We start from the raw sequence: 15,549 nt of genomic DNA, 5'->3' as shown, positions 1-15,549 counted from the left end.
TGGTTTTATTCCCCCCTAAAAAAAAATTTTTTTATTATTTTTTTTTTTTTTTTTTTTTTTTTTTTTTACCTATAAAAGGTGTTCCGTTTTATTTGAACAAATTAAGTACAATTTTAAAACATAGTAATTTAAAATTACAAGCCAAACACCTCGTCAAATCTGTCTCCAACTGGGAAGGTCCCCTCCACACTTGCCCCATTCCCGCGCTGGACGGCCAAACCAATCCTTTGGTAGAGGAAGGATTTCGCCTTCAACCCTATTCCAGAAGTATAAATAAGGCAGTATAATTAATAGATTTTGGGTAGATTGGACCTTCGGGGTCTGGTAAGGGCCTTTTCCCACTTGTCGTTCGGGGAAAAAAATCGTGTCGTATGTAGTGGGAACACACTCACTTAAATTACATTGCCTAATGGACATTTTGTGTCGTTCGGAAAAAAAAGTGTGTAGTGGGATCACTCTCATTTAAATTACACTGCCTACAGGACATGGGGGGGGAAGTGGGGAATCGGATGATACTCACAAGTGGAAACGGGCTCTAAGAGCCCATTTTGAGCTCTATAGTTGACAGAAAAACTTCCATTTCTCCCAGGTTCGCGACTATGCCAAGCGGTCGAAAGAGATGCAAGCAGTCCTAGCCACCCTCAACACCTACTGCACTGGCTATGAACAGTGCCTCAGCAAACGGCAGAAGGAGTTCGACACCAACTTTGTCAAGATTGGAAAACGAGTTCAGGAGTGCTATCAAATGCTGACGTTTGGAGGCAAGGCAGATTTGGAATACAAGGAATATTCGGATCCTTATGCACAGGGAATTAAATATGTGTGAGTTTTTCACCTTGGAATACATTGGAAATAGAATGGCAGGCCATTATATTTATATTTTAACTCAGTGTACATTGCCGGCCTTGCCTTGCCTGCGGCCGCATTGCCTTTTATGTATTAACGAAACGAAGTACACGAGCCTTGCTAGCGGCCGAAGGCCGCAATATATTTTTTATTTACAAGGATAACATAGCTAGCTTTGCCACCGCTGTTGTTTATTTTTTATGAATGTAAATGGTTTTAATGACAATACTATATGTTTTTACGAACTTATCGTATTGTTTTTACACCTATATTATTACATACCTGTATTGAAAAAAAAATCTATTGTACTTCTATTTGTTTCCAGGGTTCGACCCCCGCGTAAGTCCTGGAAAAGTATCGACTGTCTGAGTGGAGGAGAAAAGACGCTCGCTTCACTCGCTCTGGTGTTTGCGCTTCACTACTATAATCACATGAAGATAAAGACTCACGGAATGCTGGTAGAAAATCTTGGAGAAGACAGTCTAGAGATTCGGAAGTTTAAAATCCTCAGTATTAGGGACCGAAAATCCAAGATGGTTGTAGTAGACAAATTATATTCGGAGGTATATAGGTATTATTTTATGCAGTACAGGTATAAATACCAGAGAAAACAAATGGAATGCTATAAACCAAATCACACTCCAGGATAGAAAGTCTTGTAAAAATTATTCTAGGTAGGATGAAGAACTTTTAAATTTCCTTCCGTTTTTACTAATATTTTATTTTTGTAAATTTAGTCGACTTGAGTTCTAATCCACGGATTACAAAATCTGCTTTTTCTTAGCTTTTAGACATTGTAGGACCTTTTATTTATCTTGTACAGTAGCTAACATTGTAAATAGACAAGTCATTTTATTTCCCTTGAAGTCAGTTACACAAGGGGCTGTATATATTTAGGATAAGTTGATTTAACCATGTAAATATTTAGCTAAAATTTAAGTTCAAGTTGTTTTATATGTTGTGTAACATATTGTATATTAAATATTCTGTGTAAAGTTGTTTATTTGAACCAAAAATTTGTATTGTTTACATTCTTTTTGCTTCGCCCTTTCCCCTTGTTTAGACAAGGTCTCGGTTTTTCTCAGCCTTTCAGTTAGCCCTAGGACTCTCTACTTTCTCGATGAGATAGACGCTGCGTTAGACACGCCCAATGTGGCCATCATTGGACATTTCATTCGGACCCGAACCAAGTATGAGCTTCATTTTTTTTTTCTTATCTAATCCTCTTTTAATCCAGACTAGTTGTCCCAAAGCAAAACAATTACAGCCCAAATAGGGAAAATCAGTGGTTGGGTGGAAGAGCTCACGTAAGGGAGAACCCCGCTACTTAAAATACACCCCTAAAAAATTGTAGTAGGTAGCTGTCTGGCTGGGGGACGTTAGACAGGGAGTAGACCAGCTTAGTCTGGCTAGGGGATGTTAAACAGGGAGTAGACCAGCTTAGTCTGGCTGGGGACTTTGAACAGGGAGTAGACCAGAATAGTCTGGCTGGGGGACGTTAAACAGGGAGTATACCAGCCTGAAATTTCCCTTGCTAAAGGAATAGCAAAGGTTGAGTGCGAAGGGCATCTACTGGTAAAAAATTTGTAGCCAAAACCAAATGTCAGCTCAAAACAATCACCCTAGGGTTGATTGAGAGGCTGACGAAAACACGCCGACCCTGTCTGAACACGGGAAAAGGGGAACAAGAGGAAGAAGAAAACTTCGATTACAGGAAGATTTATCAAATTTTACTTCTTTTTTTAGGAAGATTTACCCAATATTATATTGTTGTTTTCAGGTTTGCCCAATTCATTATAATTTCATTGAGACATGAGATGTTCGAGTTAGCCACACATTTGATCGGAATCTATCAGCAGCAACAGTTCTGTACTCGATCCTTGACTATAACCAAGGAGATCTGTAAGGTGAGTCAATTCTTATCAATAGTTCCGTAGCCAAAAGCTATAGCATTTATTTTAGCTATAGAGTCAATTATGCTGCAGGGAAAAGGGATTTTTTTTAAAGAGGTTTGATAGAGGGAACTGTGACTCTGCTAAGGCCTTTTCGTTTCCAAAGCGAAGAGAGAAGGAAGACAGGATAGGAAAAAATTAGTAGTTCCGAGAACAAACCTGATCTGTTTAGGATAAAATCCGCCCCGTGCGGGAATCGAACCCGCGACCTAGTGCTTACAAAGCAGACGCGCTACCAAACAAGCAAACTAGGCTTGCTGGACAAGCCTTATCGTTTCCAAAGCGAAGAGAGAAGGAAGACAGGATAGGAAAAAATTAGTAGTTCCGAGAACAAACCTGATCTGTTTAGGATAGCACCGTGCAGGAATCGATCCCGCGACCTAGTGCTTACAAAGCAGACGCGCTACCAAACAAGCAAACTAGGCTTGCTGGACACACCTTAATGAATAATAATATTGTTTTGCACAGAGTTCCCAAGCAACAGAAAGCGGGGATAAAGAGACCGATTCCGAACTCATGGTAGACATTGACGATAGCGATGATGAAGACGAAGACGATAATGAAAACACTGACGATAACTCCCAACACGAACTCGAAACCGAGGAGAGTATTCCGGGACCGGCTGGGGTAGGGCCGGGAGCCGGCGCCCCTCTGTCGGGAGACGATGATACAGAGGCCGATGACATGGATACAGAGGGTGAAGAATTCCCGGTCGATTCGGACCATGAAGAAGTCATGGATGTTGAAGAACACGAACGAAAAACAGGCAGACGTGGTCGTAAAAGAAGAGAAAGCGACGAAAGCAGTGACCGAAGGATTGGGCGGAAGAGAAAAGAAAGTATTCGGACCATGAAGAAGTCATGGATGTTGAAGAACACGAACGAAAAACAGGCAGACGTGGTCGTAAAAGAAGAGAAAGCGACGAAAGTAGTGACCGAAGGATTGGGCGGAAGAGAAAAGAAAGCCCTGAAGGTGTAGACAGCAGCGAAGACGAACGGTCTACCAAGCGACGCGGAAGGCCGAGAAGGAAAGACATGGAAACGGATATCGTTGAAGCACCATCTAAACGACTACGCGTGCGTGGCGTCAAGCAAATCAACGAGGGACCGCTACCAACGCCCGTAGCGGGATCACTGCAAGAGTACATACGTCAACATCGGACGTCCACTCCGAAAGAAACGCGTGAAACGGAACCAAAGAGGAGCAGTCGTGTCCGCAGACAACTGGAAAGAAGCGAAGATGAAATCCAAACCGATGATGGAAGTCTGATCGAAAGGAATAGTGAAAGTGTTGGTGGAGAGACAAAACGAGGTGTGAAGCAAACTGCAAGCAGTGATGAGAGCGTACATGACACAGATGTTGAGATTCCACTACAAGAAGAAAAGAAAAGGCGAGGTAGACCACCTAAAGTAACAGCCCCAATTGATGAAAGTTTACGACAAATAGAAAAAGCTATAGAGCAAGAAGAAATGGAACTGGAGAGGGAACATCATGAAGAAATAGTAGAAAAGAAAAGACGAGGTAGAAAACCTAAAGCAAGACCTCCTACTAGTGATGAAGAAAGCTTACTTGAAACAACCCAAGAAATGGATGAAGAAATTTCAGCACAAGAAGAAGTGGTAGAACCAATAGTAGAAAAGAAAAAGAGAGGTAGAAAACCTAAAGCAAGACCTCCAACTAGCGATGAAGAAAGCTTACATGAAACAACCCAAGAAATGGATGAAGAAATTTCAGCACAAGAAGAAGTGGTAGAACCAATGGTAGTCGTGTCCGCAGACAACTGGAAAGAAGCGAAGATGAAATCCAAACCGATGATGGAAGTCTGATCGAAAGGAATAGTGAAAGTGTTGACCGAAGTGTTGGTGGAGAGACAAAACGAGGTGTGAAGCAAACTGCAAGCAGTGATGAGAGCGTACATGACACAGATGTTGAGGTTCCACTACAAGAAGAAAAGAAAAGAAAAGGAATAGTGAAAGTGTTGACCGAAGTGTTGGTGGAGAGACAAAACGAGGTGTGAAGCAAACTGCAAGCAGTGATGAGAGCGTACAGGACACAGATGTTGAGAATCCACTACAAGAAGAAAAGAAAAGGCGAGGTAGACCATCTAAAGTAACAGCCCCAATTGATGAAAGTTTACGACAAATAGAAGAAGCTATAGAGCAAGAAGAAATGGAACTGGAGAGGGAACATCATGAAGAAATTGTAGAAAAGAAAAGACGAGGTAGAAAACCTAAAGCAAGACCTCCAACTAGTGACGAAGAAAGCTTACTTTTCCTAAAGGTAAGCGACAGAGGTGTTTCTTACCCCTTGTACTACGCGACGCAACGAAACATTTTGCTATGCAACACAAAATGTTTTCAATTTTAACTAAAGACTGGCTTAACTCATTACAGAAAAAGCCCACTCTGAGACTGTGAGGGTAAACAGCCCTAAAGGATGGGTTAGGCTTCTACGAATGTACGACGAACTAAAGACCATAAGTTTGTTTTACAGGATTTTAACGATACTGTATATAACTTAAAAAGGGGGTGGGAGGGGAAAAAGTTTGATAGAAAGAACTGTCTCTTGGAGGGTTTCAGCAGTCTTTCAGCAGCAGCAGCAGAAAGGCCCATTTATTACATGTGTTCTATAATTACCTGCTTTAGCAATAGTAACTCGTCCCTGTTCCATAACCTCGTGGATGGCAGTTCTATCAATATCCGACATCTTATCAAACTCATCAATACACACAACTCCACGGTCCGCTAACACCATGGCACCGGCTTCCAAATGGCGATCCCCTGTTTCTGGGTCTGATGTGACAGCTGCAGTAAGACCCACACCAGAACTTCCTGTAAAGGAAAATAATTTGTGTTAATTTTTGTTAGAATTTAAGTGTAGTAGGTAATTAGCAGACCATTGTGAGGACTTTGATTATCTACCATACCCCTGTTTATAGTATTTTGGCAAGGGATAATTAATAAAAGGTGGTAGGTACCATAAAAACCATATGTCCCTTGTTTTTTCCCCCCCTCAACAATATTGGATATTCCCATTTTCCTCTTGTAGTAGAGTACATTTAGGTTTCAAGAACATACCTGCTTTATGGATGAAGAAATTTCAGTACAAGAAGAAGTGGTAGAACCAATAGTAGAAAAGAAAAAGAGAGGTAGAAAACCTAAAGCAAGACCTCCTACTAGTGATGAAGAAAGCTTACATGAAACAATCCAAGAAATGGAAGAAGATATATCACTACAAGAAGAGGTGGTAGAACAAATAGTAGAAAAGAAAAAGAGGGGTAGAAAACCTAAAGCAAGACCACCAACTAGTGACGAAGAAAGCTCCATGTAGTTCTGGCATCCCATATCGGTCTCCACATCTCTTATGTACTCTTTCCTGGGTCTCCCGCGTTGATTAGAACCAATGGTAGAAAAGAAAAAGAGAGGTAGAAAACCTAAAGCAAGACCTCCAACTAGTGATGAAGAAAGCTTACATGAAACAACCCAAGAAATGGATGAAGAAATTTCACTACAAGAAGAAGAAGTGGCAGAACAAATAGTAGAAAAGAAAAGACGAGGTAGGAAACCTAAAGCAAGACCACCAACTAGTGACGAAGAAAGCTTAATTGAAACAACCCAAGAAATGGATGAAGAAATTTCAGTACAAGAAGAAGTGGTAGAAGAAAGAGTAGAAAAGAAAAGACGAGGTAGAAAACCTAAAGCAAGACCACCAACTAGTGATGAAGAAAGCTTACTTGAAACAACCCAAGAAATGGATGAAGAAATTTCACTACAAGAAGAAGTGGTAGAAGAAATAATAGAAAAGAAAAGACGAGGTAGAAAACCCAAAGCAAGACCTCCTACTAGTGATGAAGAAAGCTTACATGAAACAACCCAAGAAATGGATGAAGAAATTTCACTACAAGAAGTGATGTTATTTATTACTTGCCTTCTTTCTTTTACTCGTTCTAGTACTTCTTCATTTGTTACACGGTCAGACCATACTATCTTGAGAGTATATGTAGTGCTTTATTTGGACTTTGTTTTACATCTAAAGAGAATTCACTCAAACCACAAAAAGAACCTGCCTGTAGTGGCAAGAAGCTCGCCTGGTAATGAGGAGGGCGTGGGTTTAATTCCGACCTAAATAAACATTATTTGACAATTTGACTTTTTTTTACCTATAAAAGGTGTTCCGTTTTATTTGAACAAATTAAGTACAATTTTAAAACATAGTATTTTAAGATTACAAGCCAAACACCTCGTCAAATCTGTCTCCAGCTGGGAAGGTCCCCTCCACACTTGCCCCATTCCCGCGCTGGACGGCCAAACCAATCCTTTGGTAGAGGAAGGATTTCGCCTTCAACCCTATTCCAGAAGTATAAATAAGCAGTATTATTCATAGATTTTGGGTAGATTGGACGTTCGGGGTCTGGTAAGGGCCTTTTCCCACCTTGTCGTTCGGGGGAAAAAAATCGTGTCGTATGTAGTGGGAACACACTCACCTAAATTACATTTCCTAATGGACATTTTGTGTCGTTCGGAAAAAAGTGTGTAGTGGGATCACTCTCATTTAAATTACACTGCCTACAGGACATGGGAGGGGGGGGATCGGATGATACTTACAAGTGGAACGAGCTCCAAAACTCACAAGGGGAAACGACTCTAAGAGCCCATTTTGAGCTCTACAGTTTGAAAAACTTCTATTTCTCCCAGGTTCGCGACTATGCCAAGCGGTCGAAAGAGATGCAAGCAGTCCTAGCCACCCTCAATACCTACTGCACCGGCTATGAACAATGCCTCAGCAAACGGCAGAAGGAGTTCGACACCAACTTTGTCAAGATTGGAAAGCGAGTTCAGGAGTGCTATCAAATGCTGACGTTTGGAGGCAAGGCAGATTTGGAGTACAAGGAATATTCGGATCCTTATGCACAGGGAATTAAATATGTGTGAGTTTTTCATCCTGGAATACATTGGAAATAGAATGACAGGCCGCATTATATTTATATTTTAACTCAGTGTACATTGCCGGCCTTGCCTGCGGCCTGAGGCCGCATTGCCTTTTATGTATTAACGAAATGAAGTACACGGGCCTTGCCAATATATTTATTATTTACAAGGATAACATAGCTAGCTTTGCCACCGCATTTGTTTATTTTTTATGAATGTAAATGGTTTTTATGACAATACTATATGTTTTTACGAACTTATCTTATTGTCTTTACACCTATATTATTACATACCTGTATTGAAAAAAAAAAAAATCTATTGTACTTCTATTTGCTTCCAGGGTTCGACCCCCGCGTAAGTCCTGGAAAAGTATCGACTGTCTGAGCGGAGGAGAGAAGACGCTCGCTTCTCTCGCTCTGGTGTTTGCGCTTCACTACTACTGGCTTTGGCTACAAAACATTTACGAGTGGATGCCCTTCGCAACTCAACCTTTGTTATTTCTTTTGAAACAGTCCCCCAGCCAGACTAAGCTGGTCTACTCCCAGTTTAAAGTACCCAGCCAGACCTTAACATACTCATGTACTCTTATGTAAAGCTTAAAAGTAGAAATAAATAAATCACAAAGTTTTCGTTACAAAAATGAAAATAGTTGTAATTGTAGGATTTTCAAGGTACATCAAGTTTCAACAACATGGAATGGAGTAAATATATACGGTATACGAGTATAACACGAGAAAATAAATCTAGCAACAACAAGGAAATAAGCGGGATTTATTTTCAATGCTTTCTCATTATGTTGCATAGGTTTCCCCTCATAGTCCAATAGAAAGTTAGTGGGCTGAAATTTTGGTTTGAGTAACCCGAACATAATCGAACTCGCGATTTTCTGATTACTAGACGAGAGCTTGCTCTACCTCGGCAAGTTGTAGGTCGCTGGAAACTCCTGGTCAATTCAAGCACTTTCTCTTAAATTAAGGTGTGTCCGCACATCGTCCAGCGGCCGTCGATCGATCATCGACCATAGATCGTCGATCGACCATAGATCGACGTCGATGCAAAATAAATTCATATCGATCGACGGCCGGTGGACTATGTGTGGACACACTTTTAGGGACCAGATGAACCAACTTAAATAAGGATAGCAATATTGTCCGTAATCATAATCTGATTGGATTCCTTGAGTCTCTCAAAGGCGGCCGCTATTTCTCCCGGCTCAAACCTGGCCTCTCCCGGCCCAGCGTCATTCAGATGTTGTACTATCCGACTGACTGACAATGCATCCGTGCGTTCTGAGCGGAACAAATTGGAAACTTTTTCCTTGAACAGGGAGAACTTTTCCGAAGACACATTGGTCGGTAGCGCGAGGGATGTGCTGCTCGATCCGGCAACCTGGCTTCCACTGGACAGTGTTGTCATGTCTTCATCAATCTCGCTAATATCGTACGGGTCCAGTGTGCGGGTTCGCTTCGGGCGAGGTTCTTCTTCCGAGTCTGCCCGACTAGCAGGTCGTTCACTTCGAAATGGAATTCGGCAAAAACTGAAGTCTCTTTAAATACAGCACGAAAGACACTGGTATTGATTCCGTAAGTCCTAGAACCTCGAAACCAACTTCAAACGATTTCTCGTGTCAAATTACCTCTGATTTTTAACTTCTTAAATACCTACTATGACTGTTGACGACCAAAGATACTGTTTTTAAATACATGGTAACCGAATATCCGAAATTCGGTTTCCGTTTTCGGAATCCGAAATCCGAAAACGGATTTTCGGATTTCGGTTTTGAAATTCGAAATCCGGTATCCGTTATCCGGATATCCGAAATCCGGATTTTTGACAGCCCTATTTTATATTGTTTCTTTCAGGTTTGCTCAGTTCATTATAATTTCATTGAGACATGAGATGTTCGAGTTAGCCACACATTTGATCGGAATCTATCAGCAGCAACAGTTCTGTACTCGATCCTTGACTATAACCAAGGAGATCTGTAAGGTGAGTCAATTCTTATCAATAGTTCCGTAGCCAAAAGCTATAGCATTTATTTTAGCCATAGAGTCAATTATGCTGCAGGGAAAAGGGATTTTTTTAAAGAGGTTTGATAGAGGGAACTGTGACTGCTAAGGCCTTAGTTCACTTCGGGCGTCTTCGTTTTCATCTTCGTCTTCAGTCGCTTCATCCACTTCTTCCCCCTCTTCATTACGCCGCCGTTTCTTTTTAGACGGTTTCTCAAGCACCTTCTTGAAGTAGGCAAATTGAACGAGTTCTATGGCTGCCTCAGCGTCTTCCTTCTCCACGGAGCGTGACAGGCGCGCCTTGGCATGCGCGGTTGATAATCGTATCAGCGTCTCCAATGTACGCACGGTGACAGGCTGCGTGCGCGCCACATCGGACTCCATCAGGTCTTGACATCTCAGCTTGGAGTATTCTTCCGCGATCATTTCCGAAGCTTCTTCGGTCAAGATCGGCTTGAGCACTTTAGCTACATGAATGTATTTCTTCATGAACTGCATGGAAAGGATTTTATCCGTCTTAGACCGTGATGTGCCGTGTAGTAGCGCGTTATATTTCTCGTACAAGGGTGTTCGTAACTCCTCCTCCGCTTGGTCAGGGTTGTTGGTGCTCAGAATATCAACGGATGATTCCAAGGGTAACACAGTCCCATCCTGCTCCCTGGGGTCTCGGTAGCGATGCATCCGCACGACATGGTCCGAGATTTTCCGATCGTTCTCACTATCGACAAGGTCTAGCATGACGAATAGGAGATCGAAACGTGAAAGGAGAGAATCTTGGAGGCCAATGTTCTCCATCGGAGTCTTGTATTGATCATATTTACCGTAGACAGGATTAGCAGCGGCCAGAACAGAACAGCGAGCGTTCAACTTGGCTTGGATACCTGTAAACCAAGAGGGGATGTTAATTGGTTTAGTACTCGAAAAAACATGGGTTGGATTAGATTCTGATATCTATTGGGCTTGGACTTGCATTGTATGAAAGGGGTTTAAAAACTGACCATTTATTTTTAAATGTCTGGAACCTAAGATACATAAGTACCTATTCTTGAGTTATTTTGGCTGGAATTCATAAAACGTATACCATTATGCTTCCACATTTTATCTTTTCATCAAGACTTGGTAATTCATAAAATTACTTTGAAAATCATGCAAAGACCCTTGGTTAGATTGTCCATCTGGTGCATATTTACCGTAGACAGGATTAGCAGCGGCCAGAACAGAACAGCGAGCGTTCAACTTGGCTTGAGCCCTTTAGGTCCTGCATCAACCCTCAAGCGTTGTACAGTCGTTCGCGGGACACCCTGATTGGATCTGTCCAGATAGCTTTTTCTGGTAGCCCTTTAGGTCCTGTATCAACCCTCAAGCGTTGTACAGTCGTTCGCGGGACACCCTATATATATATAAACCTCTTGAAGTGACTCAGGACATTTTCCAAATGACGATCCCCTGTTTCTGGGTCTGATGTGACAGCTGCAGTAAGACCCACACCAGAACTTCCTGTAAAGAAGAAAAATAATTTGTATGAGAAAAATGATGATTTTCGTTAGAATCAAGGTGTAGTAAGTAGTAGACCATTATGACTTTGATTACCTACCATATCCCTGTTTATAGGATTTTGGCAAGGGATAATTAATAGAAGGTGGTACATAAGGGCCCACAATAGAAGGTGGTACTGCCATAGTGGAGGGCATTTAGGTTTCAAGAACATAGGTACCTACTTTGAGAAGGAAAAAACCCCTAGAAGGGACTCATCTGTCTTACCTCTTCCAGTGGTAGGAATAGCTCTTGGTGCAGTACACAGCACATAACGCAACAGTTGGGACTTGGCTACACTAGGGTCTCCAATCAGTAACACATTGATGTCTCCTCTCAATCTTGTTCCATTTGGTAGCACCTTCTCCACTCCTCCCAACAACAGACAGAGAATGGCTTTCTTGATATAAGCATGCCCGTGAATAGAGGGGGCCAGGGAACTAGCCAGAAGCTCAAAGATATTCCTTTTCTTTGCTAATTTACGGCAGTTGATGATGTCTTCTCTTGTGACACACATGGTGGCCTCTTTTGTGAGATGAGCAATGTGGTTAGCTATGAGAATTGTACGGAATGTACCTGCAGTGAATCCACCCTGTTTACTGGGCAGACATCGGTAGTTCCCAACTATTTGGATACGATCTCCTGGTTTACACAAATCCACAAGGTCATTGTCACAAATAATATCAACTGATCTTGGCAATTGTCCTGCTGGAGCTTTCTCAGGCATTTCTTGTACAGTGATGGTTTGATGATCTTTGTACACAGACAACCCATATTCTGTTTCAAGAATGTTTCCATCGTCATCTTTGGTAGGATAGACCGAGCTGGATGGGAAAGCATCGTCCTGCTGGAGCTTTCTCAGGCATTTCTTGTACAGTGATGGTTTGATGATCTTTGTACACAGACAACCCATATTCTGTTTCAAGAATATTTCCATCATCATCTTTGGTAGGATAGACCGAGCTGGATGGAAAAGCATCAAATGAAGTCAAATCTGTGTATCTACGCATGACCTGCTTTGGAAAGCATCAAATGAAGTCAAATCTGTGTATCTACGCATGACCTGCTTCCCGGTTGCAGGACAGTAGTGAACACTCTTGACTACCTTGGGACGGACAAGAGAACACTTAGTGACAATACCTTCAAGACATACAATGTTGCCTAGATACCTGGATGTTAATGTTCGAGGGGTGACGATTTTTGTAAATTTAGTCGACTTGAGTTCTAATCCACGGATTACAAAATCTGCTTTTTCTTAGCTTTTAGACATTGTAGGACCTTTTACGAGTATTTATCTTGTACAGTAACTAACATTGTAAATAGAGAAGTCATTTTATTTCCCTTGAAGTCAGTTACACAAGGGGCTGTATATATTTAGGATAAGTTGATTTAACCATGTAAATATTTAGCTAAAATTTAAGTTCAAGTTGTTTTATATGTTGTGTAACATATTGTATATTAAATATTCTGTGTAAAGTTGTTTATTTGAACCAAAAATTTGTATTGTTTTAATTCTTCTTTTTTCTTCGCCTTTTCCCCTTTTTCCTCAGCCTCTCAATTAGCCCAAGGGTGACCGCTATATTGGGCTGACATTTGGCTTTGGCTACAAAACATTTACGAGTGGATGCCCTTCGCAACTCAACCTTTGTTATTTCTTTTGAAACAGTCCCCCAGCCAGACTACTCCCAGTTTAAAGTACCCCAGCCAGACCTTAACATACTCATGTACTCTTATGTAAAACTTAAATTTAGAAATAAATAAATCACAAAGTTTTCGTTACAAAAATGAAAATAGTTGTAATTGTAGGATTTTCAAGGTACATCAAGTTTCAACAACATGGAATGGAGTAAATATATACGGTATAAGACGAGAAAATAAATCTAGCAACAACAAGGAAATAAGCGGGATTTATTTTCAATGCTTTCTCATTATGTTGCATAGATTTCCCCTATATTTTGTTGGTTTTTCGGAAACTTGGCAACACTGTGCCTTATCAACAAAATGCGTCTTTTTTAATCCAGCTCTTAATTTTATCTTTTTTATCTTTTTACTGAAAGTTAGTGGGCTGAAATTTTGGTTTGAGTAACCCGAACATAATCGAACTCGCGATTTTCTGATTACTAGACGAGAGCTTGCTCTGCCTCGACAAGTTGTAGGTCGCTGGAAACTCCTGGTCAATTCAAGCACTTTCTCTTAAATTAAGGTGTGTCCGCACATAGTCCACCGGCCGTCGATCGATCATCGACCATAGATCGTCGCGACGTGGATGCAAAATAAATTTATATCGATCGACGGCCGTCGACTATGAGTGGACACACCTTTAAGGACAAGATGAACCAACTTAAATAAGGATGCAACTACAGAACTTGATATTATGTTGTAATAATATTATGAAAATTTATTTCTTGTACCTACCTCTGTTTCAGATTACTGCATTTACCATTAGACGTGATGGTATCAACAGTACAAATCAAATATTGACAAGGTACTACAACTACAGAACTTGATATTATGTTGTAATAATATTATGAAAATTTATTTCTTGTACCTACCTCTGTTTCAGATTACTGCATTTACCAGACGTGATAGTATCAACAGTACAAATCAAATATCGACAAGGTACTAATTAGACACGTTTCTTGACAAAGTTTGCTAGCTTGGAACAATGGCATCAAATGATGTTAAGAAAACCCTTCAGTTGATAAATAACATCAACCAAAACAGCAATTTAGAATTGAAACTTCAGAGCCTTACCAAAATAAAATCAAACCTGACAAACAATGAATCCAACTTGAAAATCTTCAAGCAGCTTTGTGGCTTCAAACATCTCTGTGAACTTCTTAAGAACAATGCCAATGTAAAGGTTATAAATCTGGTGCTGAGTATCCTCGCAAACAGTGCAATGAATGATGACATTCGCAAGGAAATAGTCATTGAGCATCATGTGTTGGGAGATGTTTCAGCTATTTTGTACAATATAGAAAACCCTGCCATACATTGCCGAGCAATACGTCTTGTAGCAAATGTGTCCCGGACTAGTTTGTACTCCAAGTATGTCATGCGGTTTCCATTTCTGCCTCGGATTGTGACAGTTTTGACAAACACATCCTCATCTGATAATATCATCACATGTAAGTATACCTACCTCTTTATCTAAGTTTTTTTTTTACCCCTGATGGGATTTGAACTGTTTGTTACCGAAACTTCCTTCAAATGCTACGAAGAATTCTTCTTGGTTGTATGCAAATGTGGAATCAACAGAGGCTACATAGTCCTTCAGTGCTCTCTGGAATGCAATACACTCTTCAAAGGCATTCGTGAGCAGGTTGAGAGCTCGGGTGGGGTTCTTTCGTCGCAAGTCGTTGATGTTGACTAAAAGACGTCGTCGACCATCTTCTATCATGGATTTGACTTTTTTCTGATACATTCCTTGGTCCTCTTCATCATCAAGGAAATCCAAGTACTCACTCTGAATAGCACGAATCCTTTGATCGACCTGCTTTCCGGTTGCAGGACAGTAGTGAACACTCTTGACTACCTTAGGACGGACAAGAGAACACTTAGTGACAATACCTTCAAGACATACAATGTTGCCTAGATACCTGGATGTTAACGTTCGAGGGGTGACATGTTTGTTACCGAAACTTCCTTCAAATGCTACGAAGAATTCTTCTTGGTTGTATGCAAATGTGGAATCAACAGAGGCTACATAGTCCTTCAGTGCTCTCTGGAATGCAATACACTCTTCAAAGGCATTCGTGAGCAGGTTGAGAGCTCGGGTGGGGTTCTTTCGTCGCAAGTCGTTGATGTTGACTAAAAGACGTCGTCGACCATCTTCTATCATGGATTTGACTTTTTTCTGATACATTCCTTGGTCCTCTTCATCATCAAGGAAATCCAAGTACTCACTCTGAATAGCACGAATCCTTTGATCAATTTCTTCCTCCATTCTGCACCAAAACACTTGGAAATGATAGGAAACAGTAGAGAATAGATAGAAGAGAGTTTTTTTAAAATGGAATAATGGAAATCACAGATTAAAGAGTGAATAAATCAGATAATTTTCAATTAAATCGTAAATTCGATGAAAAAATCCTTTGATCAATTTCTTCCTCCATTCTGCACCAAAACACTTGGAAATGATAGGAAACAGTAGAGAATAGATAGAAGAGAGTTTTTTTTAAATGGAATAATGGAAATCACAGATTAAAGAGTGAATAAATCAGATAATTTTCAATAAAATCGTAAATTCGATGAAAAATTCATTAACAAAAGCACTAG

The 15,549-nt window shown here is 40.7% G+C and overlaps 2 protein-coding genes across 2 annotated transcripts in view; one reads left to right on the top strand and one right to left on the bottom strand.

Moving 5' to 3' along the window:
- Nucleotides 1-7,729, top strand: part of LOC103515331 — a 33,002-nt gene extending 25,273 nt beyond the window's left edge. Inside the window, exons 43-50 of the mRNA XM_026828059.1 lie at nt 590-822; nt 1,172-1,270; nt 1,941-2,036; nt 2,627-2,753; nt 3,267-3,573; nt 3,699-4,558; nt 6,204-6,709; nt 7,468-7,729. Coding sequence (XP_026683860.1) covers nt 590-822; nt 1,172-1,270; nt 1,941-2,036; nt 2,627-2,753; nt 3,267-3,573; nt 3,699-4,558; nt 6,204-6,709; nt 7,468-7,729 — 2,490 coding nt within the window. The remainder of the gene's footprint in view (nt 1-589; nt 823-1,171; nt 1,271-1,940; nt 2,037-2,626; nt 2,754-3,266; nt 3,574-3,698; nt 4,559-6,203; nt 6,710-7,467) is intronic.
- Nucleotides 7,730-8,351: 622 nt separating this feature from the next.
- LOC103515329 (DNA replication licensing factor Mcm3) lies at nt 8,352-15,354 on the bottom strand. The gene is made up of 6 exons (XM_008480269.3): nt 14,871-15,354; nt 12,282-12,437; nt 11,497-12,092; nt 11,155-11,232; nt 9,858-10,616; nt 8,352-9,240 (listed from the first exon to the last, which is right to left on the bottom strand). Exons 1-6 carry the CDS (start codon nt 15,215-15,217, stop codon nt 8,855-8,857), a joined length of 2,322 nt encoding a protein of 773 aa, XP_008478491.1. The 5' UTR covers nt 15,218-15,354; the 3' UTR covers nt 8,352-8,854.
- Between the last annotated feature and the right edge of the window lie 195 nt (nt 15,355-15,549).

The sequence above is a fragment of the Diaphorina citri genome, unplaced genomic scaffold (assembly GCF_000475195.1).
Source record: "Diaphorina citri unplaced genomic scaffold, Diaci psyllid genome assembly version 1.1 scaffold1319, whole genome shotgun sequence".
Taxonomy (NCBI): Eukaryota; Metazoa; Arthropoda; class Insecta; order Hemiptera; family Psyllidae; genus Diaphorina; species Diaphorina citri.
The sequence above is the reverse complement of the archived record's forward strand: the minus strand, read 5'-3'. Positions and strand labels throughout refer to the sequence as shown.